The sequence below is a fragment of the Exophiala viscosa genome, assembly GCF_022695815.1.
Source record: "Exophiala viscosa unplaced genomic scaffold EDD37scaffold_3, whole genome shotgun sequence".
Lineage (NCBI taxonomy): Eukaryota > Fungi > Ascomycota > Eurotiomycetes > Chaetothyriales > Herpotrichiellaceae > Exophiala > Exophiala viscosa.
In genome coordinates this window covers 545,606-563,258 of record NW_026944355.1, presented here as the reverse complement: position 1 = coordinate 563,258, position 17,653 = coordinate 545,606, and the positions used below count along the sequence as shown (strand labels likewise).

The 17,653-nt window shown below is 52.3% G+C and overlaps 10 protein-coding genes across 10 annotated transcripts; 7 read left to right on the top strand and 3 right to left on the bottom strand.

Annotated features, from left to right (window-relative positions):
- Nucleotides 1-265: 265 nt before the first annotated feature.
- Nucleotides 266-1,711, top strand: EDD37DRAFT_648200 (uncharacterized protein; the record flags this gene model as incomplete). Its single annotated transcript, XM_062817980.1, has 1 exon — nucleotides 266-1,711. One exon carries the CDS (start codon nucleotides 266-268, stop codon nucleotides 1,709-1,711), a length of 1,446 nt encoding a protein of 481 aa, XP_062671630.1.
- Nucleotides 1,712-2,244: 533 nt separating this feature from the next.
- EDD37DRAFT_316799 (Malate/L-lactate dehydrogenase) lies at nucleotides 2,245-3,636 on the top strand. The gene has a single exon (XM_062811391.1). It carries the CDS (start codon nucleotides 2,417-2,419, stop codon nucleotides 3,404-3,406), a length of 990 nt encoding a protein of 329 aa, XP_062671629.1. The 5' UTR covers nucleotides 2,245-2,416; the 3' UTR covers nucleotides 3,407-3,636.
- On the bottom strand, nucleotides 3,426-4,742 carry EDD37DRAFT_588766 (3-hydroxyisobutyrate dehydrogenase, variant; the record flags this gene model as incomplete). Its single annotated transcript, XM_062814485.1, has 4 exons — nucleotides 4,424-4,742; nucleotides 3,920-4,325; nucleotides 3,800-3,854; nucleotides 3,426-3,720 (listed from the first exon to the last, which is right to left on the bottom strand). Exons 1-4 carry the CDS (start codon nucleotides 4,709-4,711, stop codon nucleotides 3,426-3,428), a joined length of 1,044 nt encoding a protein of 347 aa, XP_062671628.1. The 5' UTR covers nucleotides 4,712-4,742.
- Nucleotides 4,743-5,613: 871 nt separating this feature from the next.
- EDD37DRAFT_625462 (oxidoreductase) lies at nucleotides 5,614-6,799 on the top strand. Its single transcript, XM_062816238.1, has 2 exons — nucleotides 5,614-6,264; nucleotides 6,319-6,799. Exons 1-2 carry the CDS (start codon nucleotides 5,699-5,701, stop codon nucleotides 6,524-6,526), a joined length of 774 nt encoding a protein of 257 aa, XP_062671627.1. The 5' UTR covers nucleotides 5,614-5,698; the 3' UTR covers nucleotides 6,527-6,799.
- Nucleotides 6,796-8,562, top strand: EDD37DRAFT_625461 (putative 3-hydroxyacyl-CoA dehyrogenase). The gene is made up of 5 exons (XM_062816237.1): nucleotides 6,796-7,510; nucleotides 7,566-7,731; nucleotides 7,794-7,814; nucleotides 7,877-8,003; nucleotides 8,075-8,562. Exons 1-5 carry the CDS (start codon nucleotides 7,247-7,249, stop codon nucleotides 8,358-8,360), a joined length of 864 nt encoding a protein of 287 aa, XP_062671626.1. The 5' UTR covers nucleotides 6,796-7,246; the 3' UTR covers nucleotides 8,361-8,562.
- A 5-nt stretch (nucleotides 8,563-8,567) lies between these two features.
- Nucleotides 8,568-9,537, top strand: EDD37DRAFT_316639 (uncharacterized protein). Its single transcript, XM_062811387.1, has one exon. The coding sequence runs from the start codon at nucleotides 8,694-8,696 to the stop codon at nucleotides 9,354-9,356; it is 663 nt and encodes a 220-aa protein (XP_062671625.1). The 5' UTR covers nucleotides 8,568-8,693; the 3' UTR covers nucleotides 9,357-9,537.
- On the bottom strand, nucleotides 9,403-11,209 carry EDD37DRAFT_316547 (major facilitator superfamily domain-containing protein). The gene is made up of 3 exons (XM_062811386.1): nucleotides 10,780-11,209; nucleotides 10,619-10,722; nucleotides 9,403-10,573 (listed from the first exon to the last, which is right to left on the bottom strand). Exons 1-3 carry the CDS (start codon nucleotides 10,952-10,954, stop codon nucleotides 9,449-9,451), a joined length of 1,404 nt encoding a protein of 467 aa, XP_062671624.1. The 5' UTR covers nucleotides 10,955-11,209; the 3' UTR covers nucleotides 9,403-9,448.
- EDD37DRAFT_316683 (uncharacterized protein) lies at nucleotides 11,059-12,934 on the top strand. Its single transcript, XM_062811388.1, has one exon. The coding sequence runs from the start codon at nucleotides 11,465-11,467 to the stop codon at nucleotides 12,803-12,805; it is 1,341 nt and encodes a 446-aa protein (XP_062671623.1). The 5' UTR covers nucleotides 11,059-11,464; the 3' UTR covers nucleotides 12,806-12,934.
- On the bottom strand, nucleotides 12,820-13,536 carry EDD37DRAFT_648192 (phosphatidylethanolamine-binding protein; the record flags this gene model as incomplete). The annotated part of the gene is made up of 1 exon (XM_062817979.1): nucleotides 12,820-13,536. The coding sequence occupies one exon, from the start codon at nucleotides 13,534-13,536 to the stop codon at nucleotides 12,820-12,822; it is 717 nt and encodes a 238-aa protein (XP_062671622.1).
- A 534-nt stretch (nucleotides 13,537-14,070) lies between these two features.
- EDD37DRAFT_316365 (dynamin GTPase) lies at nucleotides 14,071-16,937 on the top strand. The gene is made up of 2 exons (XM_062811385.1): nucleotides 14,071-16,228; nucleotides 16,282-16,937. Exons 1-2 carry the CDS (start codon nucleotides 14,159-14,161, stop codon nucleotides 16,594-16,596), a joined length of 2,385 nt encoding a protein of 794 aa, XP_062671621.1. The 5' UTR covers nucleotides 14,071-14,158; the 3' UTR covers nucleotides 16,597-16,937.
- The last annotated feature ends 716 nt before the right edge of the window (nucleotides 16,938-17,653 follow it).

Genomic DNA, 17,653 nt, shown 5'->3' with positions numbered 1-17,653 from the left:
GTTTGAGCAGGCGACGAACGCGTTGTCGTACGGTCATACCTGATCCCGTCATCTGCCCCGGTGGTTTTCTTGCTCAATCCTCGAACTCATGTTGTTGCCATCTCGGAAACGGCGAGTGGCCAAAACATCCAACTCAGACAAAACTGATGCTTCGGCCTCCACCCGACCTCGCGGTCGGCCTATGAAGCCAGCTTCTGGGTTAAAGGTCTCGCAGAAACTTCGCGCCCAGCAGGAAAAGCTCTTGCATATCCATGCTACCGCGAAAATGGCCGCTTCAGCACGAACTCGTCTTTCAACCCTAGAGTCTCTCCCCGTCGAAATCATCCAACACATTTTCTTCCATGCGTTCGAGGTCAACATGCCACGGTCGTCGCCATACCTCGCTCACGCCCTCTCCAAGCCATCCATTTACAATGCGCTCATTTTGTTGGCTTATTTCGACGACGACTACGAAGCCCCTGTCGATCCTCAGCACTTCCTCCCGGCGGAGTATCGGCCCATTCACCTTGAAGACAAGATCCGGCTACAGCAAGCAATTTTAGGTTGCAGGTGGTTCACTGTGGATCTTCTCAAGTCACGCATGCCGGTTCTCAGTCGCTTACAGTTGGTGCAAGCATGGCACCGTGAGTACAAGAAAGAACAAAAACTCCTTGCCGACGAAAGTGTCCACTCTTCCAACCCACGAATCCCTGCTCGCTTCACAGCCATTGGAGATCTTCCTGATCTGGACGATGAAGCCAGCATGAATGCACACTTCTTAGCCAAACTCGAGCCTCCATTCTACCATGACCTAAGTGGTCCTGACCGAGTGCCACCACAACGCCCTCGACCTCCGCACTATCGATTAATTGGCCCAATTGGCGATGCCAACACGCTTCCACGGATCATGGAGTGGCGGATTATCTCAGAATCAGGACAACTGACGAAACGACCCGATATTGGAACCAGTATCCTAGCGGCACGCGTCATTCCGGACAGAGTGCTGCGGGTGGCGAAGTGGACAGACCAGCGACTGGAACTCGTCCAACTCCTGCGTCAGGGTATGCGCTTCCTTACTACTGATCATGTCCTTGTCATCTCCGCCGCAGCACTGTTCGATGGAATGGCCACTGCAATCGACGCAGGCAATGAGAAGGCGCTGCTGGTCTTGCTGGAGTTGCACAATGCCGCGATGCCACTGCGATCAGAAGATAGTGTCGAATTCTTTGACAGTGCCAGACCCGGCACTCGAGGTTGGATACGGCCGCACGCGCATCCATTGCCATTACGACTGTTCCATCTGGTATGTGAGCGAGACCGACATGGACACCAAGAGACAGAGACTGAAATGCGACCTACCGGTTGGCCCAACTTGACAGCACGACTCTTATCACTTCTCATCCGTGGAGGCTTAAGCAGCATTCCCAACGACGATCCAGTCCTCACGCGCTGGGCAACTCACACTGCTGAGAACCCGTCGTCCTTGGCAGAAGACGTCCTTCTCGCCCGCTGGTTGATCCGTGACATGGCGGGTTCTTCTGGGTATGGAAATGATGGAGATCCTCGGCTGTTCGTCGATGGGGTGTGGTCACGACCATGGCGTGGCGATGCTGCCGACCGCACGCACGCATACCCTTTCGCTGAACATACCTTCACAGACGAGATAGGCTACTTGTACGAGGGGAGTCAAGCTACTCCTGTGAGAGCACTGGATGGTGGACCGTGCGGGTAATCAAGATCTAGGATCGGTCCAATGCGAGGGTGGCGCAACGAGTCTTGAATATATTTCGAAATTGATGATGAACATGAATATGATGCAGCATGATGATAACGAGAAAGGGAGACAGCACGGCCATAGTTTTGGTTTGGCGAAAAGCATCTGGGTGGTCGCAAGCGCTGAATATGGAGGTATCTTCGGACTTTTGGTGGGCAGGCTCATATGTGATTTGACGCAGTTGACATATTTCACGAGGCCAACCAGGCCTCAAAGTCGATATGTTACCCTATCAATACTGATCCTGGTCCGCTTCGTTGTAGATGAAACAATGTGTCCAGCGACTTGATAGCCAACAATGCGTTTCAGCGGACTCTCCAAGCTAGAGAGATGTCTCTATCCATAAAAGAAGGGCGATGAGCACTCGAAATCTTCATGCCGTCCCATCCTCCAGCCTGGACTGCCCCAGTGGAGAACGTTCTCCACATGGGGTCCAGGGCACAACATCTGGGACCCGAGGCTGCGAACTCTCCACAACTCCAAATTCTCCATGGCCTTCCACCAGGACCATCGAACGCTATGGTTTGGTTCTTTGCCTTGTCATCAAGAACGTCCTTGAGCCGTGAAGCAGGAGGGTACAGCTCGTCTCGAAGTCAGACATAGTATCCTACCAAGAAAGAGGCCAGACACGTTCATGTTCTTCCTCACCCTGCACAGCCAACTATGAAGATCGCACTTGGAAAAGCCGAGGACCTTGCCAGCCGTGCCCTGCAGAAGATTGGATATGACGCTGAAGACACCAAAATTATCACCCATCACCTGATTGATAGCGAGCTACGAGGCTATGGGATTGCTGGACTTGCACGCATTCTTAGTATTGCTGACCGGTTGTCCGGGAAGGCTCCTCTGGGCCTGGCTGCGTCAAACCTGACCAAAGACTCACCTACATCGGCCCTGCTGGAAGGGAATGATGTCCTTGGCTACCTGGTAGCCCACAAGGCGACGTCGATAGCGATCGAGAAGGCCAAAGCAAGTGGAGTGGCCGCCGTTTCTGCCAACGGCACTTACTATACCGGGATGCTCTCATACTATGCCGAGATGGCAGCCGCGGAAGACCTTGTCACTATCATTGCATCGAATGCCTCACCATGGGTGGCGCCGGAGGGTACATACAAAGGCTTGTTAGGTACCAACCCCTTTTGCATTGGTGTTCCCTCGGAGGGCGTGCCCATCATTTACGACATTGGTACATCACGGATCATCCATGCTCAAGCTGTTTTGGCAAAGAGGAAAGGAGAACAGCTACCTCCTAACACGGCGTTTGACGAGCACGGCGAGATGACCACGGACCCAGACAAGGCATTGAAGGGCGCCCTCGCTGTTTGGGGTGGTGCGAAGGGCACAGGGCTAGCAATCGCAGTTCAACTACTGGGCATCATGGCGGGCTCGCCTGCAATGCCACCGGACCTGGCAGATTTTGGATACTTTGTCATGGTCATTGATCCTTCGAGGTTCAGACAAATCGAAGACTTCAAGCGCGAGGTGGGGAACTTGATCACCGCCTTCCATGATGCTCCGACCTTGTCAGGAGACACCCTTAGGATGCCGTTCGAACGATCGAATCGTGTCCGCGCGGAGGCGAGGGCCGGTGGGCAGCTGGAGGTCGACGACATTGTGATTCAGCGTCTTGAAGAATTGATAGCAGCGGCATAGACAATGGATTTCTTGGTCTTCACTCTATGCTAGTCGTCCCCAGATCCTGGCCATCATTCTCCGAGAACAGCTTGTATATGCTCCGACACTCTTGTCCTGCGCATTTAGGATGGTTGACCGCCCTTGCGTAGATGTCCTTGACGACATCTGCCATGACGTGCTTCGCGCCAACGTCGTCCATGAGTTGCACTGCCATGTCTGTCACGCCTTTTGCCAGTTCGGTCCGAAAGCCGCCTTTAAAGTCTTTCGACGCTGATGATCCTGGTTGTACCCCTTTCACTGGGTTCATATGGAGCGAGTTCCAGCTCATTCCGCTGCCGACATTGATGGCGTCTGTAAATCACCCGGTTAGCATGGGGAATCGTCCTGCGGGGAATCGCTTGGAAGAGGTACGACTTGCCTGCAAGGACTTTGGGGTCCAGCCCATATCGTATGCCGGTATTCATGCCTAACGTGGTGGTCAGATGAGTGTCTTATTAGACTCGAGCGAGGGTGCGCGATGAGACAACATACCTTCGCAGAGCGCAACGTAAGATACATTGGCCACGTAGTTATTGATTTGTTTGGTAGCGAGACCAGCTCCAGGCGGTCCACAGAAGATGAGGTTCTTCTCTTTCCCCATGGTCGCCAGAATCGGCTTCGCCCTTTCAAATAAGTCCTTGTTCCCGCCAACCATGAATGTCAGATTTCCTTGTTCGGCTCCCGGAATGCCACCGGACACTGGGCAGTCGATGAAATCCCCAAGGCCGGACGTTTCGACCTCCTTCAAGACTTCGTTCGACGTTCTGACCTCGATAGTAGATGTCTCGAGGAAGAACTTTTTGCGCCCGCTTGAAGATGCCGACAGCAGGCCATTGAATGGATCTGTGAACACCTTTTTGACTGCGTTTCCGTTTGGTAAGCTGGTCAGGACTATGTCCTTGAAGTCAAAAGTCAGCATCGTCGTACCGGTCGAATCAGGTCACCTAGACCTTCACTCGCCCGCAACTATCGGATGAAAAGAAACGCTTGACGCACACATTGCTCTGCAACGCTCTTGGGGCTGTCTGCCACTTCTATCAGTCCAACGACCGACGAGGCGAATTCGTCTCTTCGCTCGGTGTTGAGCTCGCATACCACCAACTTGCACTGCTTGGGCATGGACGCTCTCAGATTCTTGGCCATTCCAAAGCCCATGTTCCCAAGACCGATGAAGCCGTAGACAGCATCAGGCATGGTGCTTCCGGGCGTGGAGCCATTCTGACTAGCTTCGACCATGTTGTATGGATCCTGCGCAGGCAATTTGTGACAAGACAAACATGGCATCTGGATCTGTACCACTGGCGTTGAGGCTGGTAGAGGCTGTCATGATATTTAGACGGTGCCGTCAGCCCCGCACCAAACCATGTGCATCCGGGGAAAGCACCCCTTCTCCAACACCTAACCTGGTCATCGAAAATACGATTTGTCAGTGATTTGGAGATTTCGGCAGAAGGCTGCCATTATTCCTTCCTGAGGAGCTTTCAGCATGTGACGACCATCGATAGATGTCCAGTCGGTAGCCGCGGCCAGCAAGGTTTTCTGGTTCGTCTCGGATTATGCAGTATGCCCGGGGCAGCGCGCCTGCCCCACCAGTTTTGTGAGGCTCTACACAATATAAGACGAGAAAACAACCTGCTTGGAGACGCAATGTACATTCGGAGGTCTACGAGGCCGCATGATGAGGGCTGGATATTGGCATTTTCAGCACGAGTCGAGTCTCGTTCGGAACGACTGCCCGGGACTTGGTTATTGCACCGCGGCATGCAAAACGGCGAAATCTTGAACTATGCGGTGCAGGATGACAGGCCAAGTACTCCGTAGCATGCCTTCAGACACGCCGTGATATGGGATTCCATCGTGTTTAAGAACGTCTGGAAATCCAGACGCAGACCCAGCACTTACAGTAGCTTCTGAGGACTATTCCTGACTTGATGGCCGAGGCCCGTAAGGCTGAGCCTCCTTAGCGACACTACGCCAAAGCGGTCTCCCTTACAGATCTTTTGGAGCGTTGTCAGTAGGAAATGGCTAAGATTCAAGGCTGCTGAAGTGAGGTACAAGCCAATTGATGTGCTCCTCGGGTTTATAAGGCCCGCATCGGCAGTGTGGAGGCCTTAGGCTGACCACGGTGGACTCCGCGTTTGTCAAGTTAACATTTCGACCTCGGGAACCCCTCACAAAACAGCCCAGGGGGATAAAACCCCTGTCATCATCCCACCTCAAACTGTTCCACTTACTGTCAATAACAATTTCACAGACATCAACCGTACAGCCATGGCTCAACTCGAAGGAAAAGTCATTGCCATTACCGGTGCCGGGTCCGGAATAGGTGCAGCCACCGCCCAACTAGCAGCCGCTAGAGGAGCATCTCTGTCACTATGCGACATCAACGAGAAGGGACTGAACCAGGTTGTCGAAGAACTTAAAGGCAAAGGCGTCAACGTGATCAGTCAGAAAGTGGATGTATCAAGTTCAGAAGCAGTGGACAGCTGGATTGCAGACACGGTCAAGCACTTTGGCAAGCTCGATGGCGCAGCAAACATCGCTGGGGTCGAGGGTCCACCTGGCGGCAAGGTCTTCAACAATCTCGTCGACACTACCAACGAACATTGGGATTTCATCATGAAGGTCAATTTGACGGGTCTCTTCTACTGCCTCCGGGCTCAGCTTCGAGTCATGGAGAGAGGTGCTTCGGTGCTCAACGTGGCGAGCATGGCTGGAGTGATGGGCAGACCCGGTATTGGCGCATACTCGACAAGCAAGCATGGTGTTGTGGGAATAACAAGGACGGCTGCCAAGGAAGTTGGTGAGAGAGGAATCCGTGTCAATGCTCTTGCTCCGTACGTCTAAAGTTACCATTCTTATGGATGCTGTGGCTGACACATAGGACTTAGGGGTCCCGTCGAAACACCTATGTTGGATAGATTACGATCGGATGGGGGCAGTGTTGACAGGCCTGTCACGAACACGTACAAGACCTTGCCATTGCAGAGGTTGGGTACGTCCGAGGATATGGCAAAGACGATCTGCTTCGCTCTCAGCAATGACGCTTCTTTCACCACGGGAGCCACGTTCTCCGTTGATGGCGGCGTTGCATGCTAGGCAGACAAATTCACTTGTCGAGAGACTCATTCAACAGAAAACTTGCCTAAACCCTGGCTCTTCCAGAGCAAGTTTGGCATGACAATATGCGTGGCGAGCGTGTCTGTACGGCTTTTTCCATGACATGCTTGTTTTGTTGCAACCTGCCTACGCGAAATCTCCGCGAGGCTCTCATTTCAGGGGTATTCCAAGTTACGTCCCATACAACAAAGTCATTAACCTATCGCTCAGCATATCAAAGAATCAACCATCAAGCTATTCGTGAAGTATGTACACTGCGTTCTACAGAATGGCTAGTAGATCACCCAGGCTTGCAAGTACCTAAGGTACCATAAAGTTACGCATGAAGCAGGGTGTGCTCGGCTTCTCAGGTACTCCAAGGTGAAGAAACCGAGCTGTGGGGTTGGCACGAACACGCCCTCGGCTCGGCTTGGGCGTAGTGGTCGCCCTGGAGAGTCCAAACTTCGGTGACGTCTTCCCCTCGCTCTAAGTAAACCCACAGCGGGTAATCCCCCAAAGATGGTCAACTATGCCTGGAGCGTACAGTACTCGCATTCGGGCTCGGAACTCCTCCCGCTAAGCAGGAATCGTAGGACATCAAGTATTTTGCCCGAAGTTCTACCTCGGTCCGACTTAGCTGCTTAATCCATGCACACCAGCCTTGTCGACTGAGAAAGGTCGTTGAAATCCGTGACGCTGCCCGAACTTTCGACTGTAATAATGGACAAAGCTGGGGACGCGGTCACCATCCTTGGTGCTGGTACGCAAGGCACCAGACTAGCATACATGTGGACGAGCCAAGGCCAGCCAGTATACCTCATCGACAAGGACGAAAAGCAACTCGAAAAGGCAAAGAAAGGTGTTGAGACCCTTAAATCAAATACGCAGAGTCCCTGGGCGACGTCGGGTAAATGGGGTGAAGTCATAACATCGTCGCCGGACGGTTTGTCTGAAGCCGCCTCAAAGTCATGGATGCTTCTGGAGGTGTGCATCCATCAGAATCTGCAGAAAAGCCGCACGGAGCTGACCGTCAGCGCAGTGTCTCCCAGAGTCGTTGAAGCTGAAGCGCACGATTGTCAAGGAACTGGACGAGCTTGCGGGCGCGGAGACGATTATAGCATCGAACTCCAGCAGCTACACGATTGAGGAAATCCTGGAGAACCAGTCGCTTAAGCAGCCCGACAGGTTCTCCAGTTTGCATTGCTGTATGAGCCTTCAATCCCCTGATGTTGACATTACTTAAATACTGACCAACTACGTGATTCAGACTGGCCGCCTGAAACATCTGGTAAGAAGGCCACCTTCTGCGAAAAGCAAGACTTGTGAACTCATGTATCGCCTGGGCCATAGCAATCGAAGTGATGGGCTCAAGCAAGACAAGGCCTGAGATCATCTCGCTACTCATGGAGGAGACCAAAAAGCATGGCTTCTCGCCTTTTCACGTCCGCAAAAACTCGACAGGATACCTGTACAATCGGTGAGTGGAGACAACTGATCGTTGGTGGATCAAAGACTCTGTGCACGAGATTTCTGACGAAGAGCTTGTAGAATATGGGCCGCCATCAAACGAGAAGCCCTCCTTACGCTGGCAGAAGGAGTCGCAACGCCACAAGAGCTCGACGCTATTTTCAAGGACGTGTTGAAAACGCCTAAAGGTCCTTGTGAGCAGATGGACGTGGTTGGACTAGACGTAGTGCGTGACATCGAGCAACATTACGCGGACGTGAGGACCGGAATTCCAGAGGAACCGCGACAGTATTTGCAGAAGATGATAGACCAGGGAAAGCTGGGTGTGAAATCTGGTTCTGGATTCTACGAATATGATAGGAAATAGGTGCTGCCCCTAGGAGGACTTGGGGATAGGGGAACCAAAACAGTTAAGTCTCGCTTGGCCTAACTTACTGGAGACGAAGGAAGCCTAGGACGCCACCTGTTCGCCCCGGATAAAGGGTCACTTAGCGTAAAATGCCGCCAAGACGTCGCGAGGCTGCAGCGACTGTGGATTTATCTTGAAGCCACGTTTAAAGATGCGTTCTTACAATTCTGTACGACCCTTTCACAACGATCTCACAAACCACATCCACTTCTCACGCTCCTCATATTTGTCCCTCTGCGTCCGTGTCAGACTCACTCTCTACAAAACCTCGAGTTTTACTCATTCAGCATCATGGCTTCCAGCGATGACGCCCTCGAAACGTACACGCATCTTCCTCTTCACATCGACCCTCAGACGAAACAGATCACGGCGCTCTCTTCGGACAAGAGTCTACAAGATGCCATCGCAAACATCAACAACCTCCACAACGCCATGAAACTGCTCGAAACACCGAATAATATACCTCCACCACCCGTGCCCGTCAACCCCAAGAGATCTGCGAATGTTCAAAAGCTCAGAGAGAATGCGGCGAACGCTTCTCGCAAAGGGCAACATGCTGATGCTATTCGCCTCCTTGGTGTCGCCATAGACATGGCTACAGCGAGGCCTGGTTGGGAGCCGATGGGTCTTGCTCGAGAAGAACTTGCCTTGATGTACCTCTCGAGGGCCGCTGCAAATGCGGGTGCACAAAATTTCCCAGAAGGTCTCATAGACGCCGAGTGCAGTTTGGAGTGTAAGAGGGGTCCTGGCCAGGGTCCAAACGGTGAGAAGATACCTGGAAATGGCAGGGCCTATATTGTCGGAGGACGATGCTTGATGGAGATGGGTCGATGGGACGATGCTGTCGAGTGGCTTGAACGCGCGATCGATATTGAAGGAAAGGATAACGAAGACGGCCGTGAGCTCACACGACAATTGGCTGATGCCAAAAGCCATGTCAAACACACGGGATGAAGAACAGTCTATGTTGCAACTTTCACGACTTTCATCGATCTTCGGCATCATGGCTACTCAAAACCTACTTCCCAACATTTACCAGCACAACATCACGAGCGGCCCTGGAACAGGCGCCTACTCTGAAGGATAATGCTGGCTCCTCCCAGTGCTGTGCCAATACCCGTGAACAGGATTAGGCTCCCATACTTTGTTCCATATGCCCAGTGGCTCGAAGATACAGCACCTTCTTTCAGAAGCTGTATTCCGACAAATCCACCCGCCACATATCCGATGCCACGCCCCCCGTTCAGCAAACCGAAAATTAAGGCTGTGTCGACCGGTTCGTTGTGGTGCTCTGCTTCTCTTCCCAACTCCTTCACTATCCCACCCCAGATTGCAGAGTAACCACCAGCGAAGAATCCATAAAAGGCAGCAAAAAATGCTAGCAGGACAATACCTCCCGCAGACTGGTTGGATGCTGGTCCCCAGAAGAGAAATACTGGCAGACAAGCGCCAATGGCGGACAGGAATGTTATTGTTGATATTGACAACGGTCGACTCCTTGGCCAGATACCTTTGCCGTCACTCAGCAAGCCAAACCAAAAGCTCGCAAGGATGCTCGGGGCGTTCAATCCTGCCAAAATCAAAGCGCTGTTGAAAGCCGAAAACTGAAGGACTGTCCCTGCAAAAGTGGACAGATATGTCTGTGGCATACCGTAACTGGCGCTGAATATGATGTTGCAGGCTTGGAAGACGTAGAATGTTGGATGACGAAGAAATCGCCAGGAGAGGCGACGTGTCCGTCTGTCGTCTCTACTCAGTTCGAAGCGTGGTCGGAGCAAGAACAATGCCGGGGCGGAACTTGCCAAAGCTATCGCAGACCATATTCGAAGGGTGTTTCGAAATCCCAGTTTCGAAATGAGATAGCCGAAAAGTAGGGGAGTGCCTGCCCCAACGGCAGATTTGACGGACAGCATGACTCCATATGCGAAGCCTTTCCGACGTACAAACCACTCATCGAGGTAAATGGTGCTTGAGCTGAAGAGGAGTGTGCTACCCAGCGCTTGAAGAACGCCTTGAGTCAGGACTAGTTGCCAGACCTCCTTTGCGAACGACGACAAGACCAGGCTTCCGACCAAAAGGACGATGCCTATCGCGCCGGCATGCCTTCGATAGTGAGCGTACTTGTTGGTGAACAGGCCGAACAAGACTGGCATGGATAGGTAGATTATACCCTGTCTAGTCAGCACAATCATAAATCCGGAATCGTCTCAACTTGCATTCAATGTCGTTCCAATGATACCCGTACTACTGATATCGCCCTTCAGATCTGTTGCGGCAGAAGCATAGTTTTCTTGAAAAACACCGTATGAGATGGGGAATCCTGTGAAATGGTCAACCCGTCTGCCGTGCGTAAGAAGTCAGAGGGACTGCCACATACCCCAGACAGGTAGTTGTAACAACGAGCAACCCAGGAGGACCAAGTTGGCTTGTCTGCCATGGTCTGTGGGCGCTGGATGAGCATAGCTGTTGTGTACCTCTTGGTCGTGCTGGTTTCGATCGTCCAGACTGATCTCCTCATTGTTTGCTGTGTTCGCCATCGTGTTGCTCTCCATGTGAGGTTGTTACGATGCTATGACAGTGCCTTGCGGGGTATTTCTCCTTGCTTATATATGTCATATACCATGAATCTGCGCTGTTTTGGAATGAGTAATGTGTCGCGTGCTCAGAATTTGCACACGGTCGTGCGTAGATTTTCCGATCCCAGAGATGTTTATTGGTCGGTTGTGCCCCGGAGTTTGACGTCGCGCCCTTGAACACGGCTACTTGTATGATCGGTTAAAGTCTATTCTGAATGGATCGAGATCGATAACGATGATCAACGCGTTGTTCAGATTGTAAAGTGACCTCGTGAAGCACATTAGAAAATCAGTGACGAGGTGGACTGAGTAGTGAAAACGAGAGGAAGGTCGCGATGCAGAACGCGTCTCGGTTTCAGGCTCGGAAACGTCAACATCACGACAAGTCGCACAGGGCTGGATATGAAGCTGTCTGACGAGGCACTTTGTTGACGCCGCCTCTGGTTAGGAAGCCAGGACTCTCCTGGCGACACGAAAACCGTGACTATGGCGATCGCCACCAACATGCACAGACGTGGAAACAATGTAGGATCCTCTGACACGATGGAAGAACGAAAAGTAAAGTCAGACTCGGCTCCGAAGCACGATGACCTTGACGGCTTGAGGGCCGAGTACCTCGAGGCTCTGGAGGAAACCCGTGCAGCGCAGCGCCGGTACAAGATTGCCGCCTCAACGGCCTGCCGGGCGCAAACTGGAACGGAAGAGGACGCCAGTCACATTACGCCAACGGACGGTGGCAGCGATGCTGAAGGTCCAGCGGCACTGCTCGCGCGGCATGTTGAGTTGCGCCGTCTACGAGAAAAGCATGCCTCGCTCGTCGCGTTGGCAGACGGACTGGAAAGCGCGAAATCTTCGGGAGCAGTCGCGCCATTTGATGCTGGAGTACCTATAAAGTCTGTCAACGTGGTGAAGACACGCTCGGAGGCCGGAAAAGGTATGGCAATCCTGGAAGACAACCTGGCGCGATCTATGCAGGCTCTCGAAATGGCGGTCGTACAGGCACATCAGGAAGCGATGAGGGAGAAAGCGAAAGTTGAAGAAGTCAAGAGCCGGACTGGCGCGATTCATCCGACGGCCCAGCAACATGTTCAATCGATGTTGGCGACGAGACGGGTCTTGACGGCGTGGCTGGAGGAGGGTTTAGAGCTGTGTCAGGGACGGGAGACGCATGCGGAGAGTGAGACAGTGGAATATGAGGATCGAGATACAGTCACGGATCCGATGATCGTTGAGGAGTACGAGCGGTACTTGAAGGCACGGAAAAGGGTTCTTGATGCTGTACAGGCACTGAGCAAGCCGGTGCATGTGCACTCCGGTCAGCACCTGGACGGCAGTCACGAGTTGGTGGCGCCCACAGCCTCGCCTTCAATGATGCGAGGCGATGAAGTGGAGGCGAACGGTCTGCTCAATACGGTTGAGAAGGCTTTGCTCCCAACGCTGCAACGACAGAGGACCGCCCAGGCTCACATTTTGTTTGCGACGGAGCAAATTGATGATGAGATGGCCAAGACGATCAACACGTTAGACAGGCTTGGTGACGAGAGCCAGCTTCTGCAGGCCTTTCCGATCCTTGCGCGATCAGGAAGGTTTCAACATGCTGCATCCGTGCTTGGAAAGAGAGCGTATAACGAGGACGAAACGAAAGACGGGATATCAAAGCGGATGGAACCTTGGATGTTTGCGGCTAATGCGGCGGATGTGGCTTTATCTGATGCTCTGGAGAAAGCGCTGGGCGAAGGAAGGCAGGCGATGGAATCTGTTTCGAAGAGCCTTGCCGAAATACGACTACTGAAGGATGCTGGCTGTGATCACAATTTTGTGCTATAAGTACAATTTCTGGTTTACTGCTCCTCGTTCTGAGCGAAGAAAAAGTTGGCTCCAACGACTGTCAGGCCGTTCTCATCGGCCCAATCTCTGACACCATGGCGCTTCTTGCCATATCCCCAGTGTGGTCTTTCCTCTGGAGCCTGGAGATTCGCCGAGTCTCCCTCCAATAAGACAAACACGTAGCGGTGGGGACCTGTCTTGGGAGGCGGACTGGGAGGGAGATATTCTTCAATCTCTCCTGGTTTGGCTTTCAGCATTTCAACTGGTGGTTCTGGGATCGGTGTCGTCAGGTTGGTGAGGATCCAGTGGCACATTTCGGACATTTTGGGGTTGTCGCGTGATGTTGCGTCCGGGTCGGTCAAGGCCAGAGTGAAGGTTGAATTCTTTGCTTCAATGAAAGGAGAGAAGACGGAGTAGAAGTTGAACACTGGTCTCTTGGAGACGGAGTCCACCGGGATGTCATTGCCCAGCAGGACCCTCTCGTGGGATTTGGGATAGTTGATGTCGATGAAGTAGGACGGTTCGAAGTCGTCGAGGACGTCCCCAATGATGTTGTTGGCAACGAGCGTATCTCTGAGGGTCGAGGTCAATACTTCAGGCTCGACGATGGTAACCTCGGGGTGGGCGGCGAGAGCTTGCTGGTTGTCATGGACTGGGATGGACGTTGCTGTGCCTGCCAGCAGGGCGCCAGCGATGGCGATGGCGAAGGTGATGCTTGTGGTGAGCTGCATCGTAGCTATCGGTATGGTAGTACGATGTGAGTGAGGAGTAGAAGTGCCGATAAGTGAAAGATATCGCTTTCACCCTCGCCCTCTGCCCGTGAGGTAATATCTGTTGATCGTGTGGCCAACCCCGCCTCCGCTTGGAAGCTGCAAAACTAGCTCGAATCCTATCAATAGTTGCAAACTGAGTTGCAGCAGAAGATCCTTTTGGTGTGTCTGAGTAACGACGTCACAGCTTCCGGGCCATTTTCGCTGAAAGCTGCTGTCTGACAGCTGCCTCTACCATTAACGGCACGCCATCTTTGCACCAAATAACTTTGTCATACAGTCCACATTTCCACCTGCAGCCACACTTCGCTCTCCAGAACGCCCCAAGTTGCTTAACCCGCGTTGTTTTCGCTCAGGTTCCTGAATATTGCTACTGCCGCACCATGTGCCTGTCTTTGTCCATCTGATCAAACACATCGCTTCTCTTTTCTTTTTCTCTTCTTCAACCTGTTCCGCAGCAAAGGAATCTCTTGTGGTCTGTGATCATTGTTGACAACAATCCTCAAGGTCCTTGACCGGGCTGCCAACTTACCCCATTCGCTGAAACCACACTGTATTGACCTTGCGGCCACGGTTGTCGACAATGACCACCCTCGGTGACGACCTCCTCCGGACCGTCAACAAGCTACAAGACCTTGTCTTCAACACCATCGGCAATGACTCTCTCGACCTCCCACAAATAGTCGTCGTCGGTTCCCAGTCCTCCGGTAAATCCTCCGTCCTCGAAAATATCGTTGGCAGGGACTTTCTACCTCGAGGTAGCGGTATCGTTACACGCCGGCCGTTGATCCTACAACTGATCAACATCCCTCCTGATGACGATAGTGGAAGCGATGGCGACGAATCGCGTATCCCTCATACTGCGGCCAGCGTGGAGGAACATGCGGAATGGGCAGAATTCCATCACCTACCTGGTCGCAAGTTCAGAGACTTCAACCAAGTGCGAGCAGAGATCGAAAACGAAACGGCGAGGATAGCTGGCAATAACAAGGGAATCAACAGACAACCCATCAACCTCAAAATTTTCTCCCCGCATGTTCTCAACCTAACCCTGGTCGATTTACCTGGCTTGACCAAAGTCCCAATCGGTGATCAACCTTCAGACATCGAAAAGCAGACACGGACTCTGATATCGGAATACATTGCGAAACCAAACAGTATCATTCTTGCTGTGTCGCCTGCGAACGTTGACATTGTGAACTCCGAGTCCCTCAAGCTAGCGCGATATGTAGATCCTCTAGGAAGAAGGACAATCGGCGTCCTAACAAAGTTGGATCTGATGGATCATGGAACAAACGCAATGGATATTCTCTCGGGTCGCGTGTACCCTCTGAAGCTAGGCTTCATCGGTGTTGTCAACCGATCGCAGCAAGATATCCAGACAAACAAGCCCATGTCAGAAGCTCTCAAATCAGAGGCAGAGTTCTTCAGACATCACCCTGCATATCGAAACATGGCAACGAGATGTGGGACACAATACCTGGCGAAGACGCTTAACACGACACTCATGGCCCACATTCGCGACCGGTTACCAGATATCAAGGCCAGATTGAACACCTTGATGGGTCAGACACAACAAGAGTTGGCAAGTTATGGCAGCAAACAGTTCAGCGGCCAGTCGCACCGTGGCTCACTGATATTGCAATTGATGACCCGATTTGCGACCGCTTTCATCTCCTCTATCGACGGTACGTCGTCGGAAATCTCGACCAAAGAGCTCTGCGGTGGTGCGCGGATATACTACATCTTCAATTCAGTCTTCGGAAACTCCTTAGAAACCATCGACCCCACCCACAATCTGTCCGTCCTCGATATCAGAACAGCTATCCGCAACTCCACAGGACCACGACCAAGTCTGTTTGTTCCCGAGCTTGCCTTTGATCTGCTGGTTAAGCCACAGATCAAGCTGCTGGAAATCCCCAGTCAACGTTGCGTTGAACTTGTCTACGAGGAGCTCATCAAGATATGCCACACTTGCGGATCGACGGAACTTTCCAGATTTCCCAAACTCCAAGGTAAGCTCATTGAAGTTGTGTCAGATCTTCTCAGAGAGCGACTTGGACCTTGCTCGGGCTACGTCGAGTCTTTGATCTCCATTCAACGAGCGTACATCAACACCAACCATCCCAACTTCTTAGGAGCGGCAGCAGCCATGTCGTCCGTCATTGCGAGCAAGAACGAAAAGGACAAGAAGGCAGCACAGGCGGAAGAAAAGCGAAAACGAGAAAAGCGCATGAAGCAGATTGGCATGAACGGCAACGCCACTCCAGAAGATGAAGAAGCGGAACAAGACGAGAAGAGCACATCACTGCCTGTCCGGAAACACCCAGCTGTACCGAGCAGGAGTATGTCTCCCGCAATGGCACGAGATCGTGAAAACGGTATGCCAAGTGCTGCGGGAGCTGCTAGCGGTGCTAAAGATTCGTTCTTGAACTACTTCTTTAGCAAAGACAATGGACAACTGGCCGGAGCCCCTTTCCTTGCGCCTTCGGGTGCTGCTGCACGACATGTCAGCCATAGTGTGGAACCGAGCTTTGCTCAAAGCATGCGAAGACTCGAAAGGGGAAGCTTCACGGAACACCGTCAACCCGCGTTTCCCCCGCCGATGACTGATGAGTATGCACAGTCAGAATATGGCGAGCCACCACTTTTCGTGAGTAACCTAATATCGTTGATCATTGTACGAGTGCTAACAGACATTTCCAGCCTGAGCAGAATGCTGAGCCCGTCCTAACTGACCGCGAAGCACTTGAGACTGAGTTGATCCGACGACTCATCAGCTCGTACTTTAACATCGTGCGAGAGACTATCGCGGATCAGGTTCCCAAAGCGGTCATGCATCTCCTCGTCAACCACAGCCGAGACGAAGTACAAAATCGGCTGGTCAGTGAGCTGTACAAGGAGGAATTGTTTGGCGAGCTGTTGTATGAGGACGACGGCATCAAGAAGGAGCGCGAAAAGTGCGAGAAGCTATTGGCAACGTACAAAGAGGCTGCGCGGATTGTGGGAGAGGTATTGTAAGAAAAAGAGGAGAGTGCAAGTGGAAGCGGTTGCTACCAGCCCTGGATGAAGAGCGTTTGAAAGAGTCTCCCTCCTCGAATTAGACTCGACTCATTATCTGAAAGAAAGACCCGACTCTTGTGGATATCATCTCTGGCCTCTGTATGCACTATGGTCCATCCTTTCTGTACCGAGATGCTCCTTGGGTGTCCCCTGTAGGCTTCAAAAGGGGGACTGGCTGTATAAATTGCATGAATGTACTATCTTTTTGTGGTGTTCGGTCCTAGATTCTTCTGTGGATTTGAGATGTCTACGTGCAGATCTTCATGTGCTTCAGCCTTAAAAAAAATTGTCTAGTCAACAGCTACTTTCCATATCCTGATCTTCGCACGATAGTACGTAACCCAGGGCGTCATACTCTGCATTGCTTCCACTGTCTTGTGGCTGGGAACGCCGATCAGGTATGACCCCGGAATTCAGCGACGGCCAGCGCAGAGCTTCTCAATTGTCCGTTTGGTCCATAGCATATGCGGCATGCGTTTCATCGTAACAAGTACTGGACGTCAGCCACGATGACACGTGTAGCGACGATCAAGACAGGCATGGCAAAGTGAGAATATGGGTGACAGAGTTGGGATGGGTATTCGAGGCCGGATCTTTTGTTTCCTCGTTACACAGCGTTGTCATTGCTGCCTGACGACGTCAAAGCGGGCTCGCGAGTCGCGAAATGGCATGAGAACGCATGAGCACATTGCAGGGAACCAGGTATGAGGAACGAAGCGCTGGTACGGAAAGCAGATTCTGGGAGCGGGTGAGGTCGGGCAGACCTTCGTTAAAAGGATGCATGTCCTCAAACCCATGAACAATGGGGTCTTCTTGAGTAGTACAATGAAGCATTGCCCATCGTGACGTCAAATACCAAGATACCTTGCTTCAATTTCGATGCTCGTCCTCAGGAGCAACGCGTCAAGGTCTACTGGGTATGAGGACCATGGCCGTTCAAACCTCGTCAGAGCTTGCGATCAACAGGGATTCCATCCACGTCGAACCGGCTTGCTGCCGGCCCATTCGAGACGGG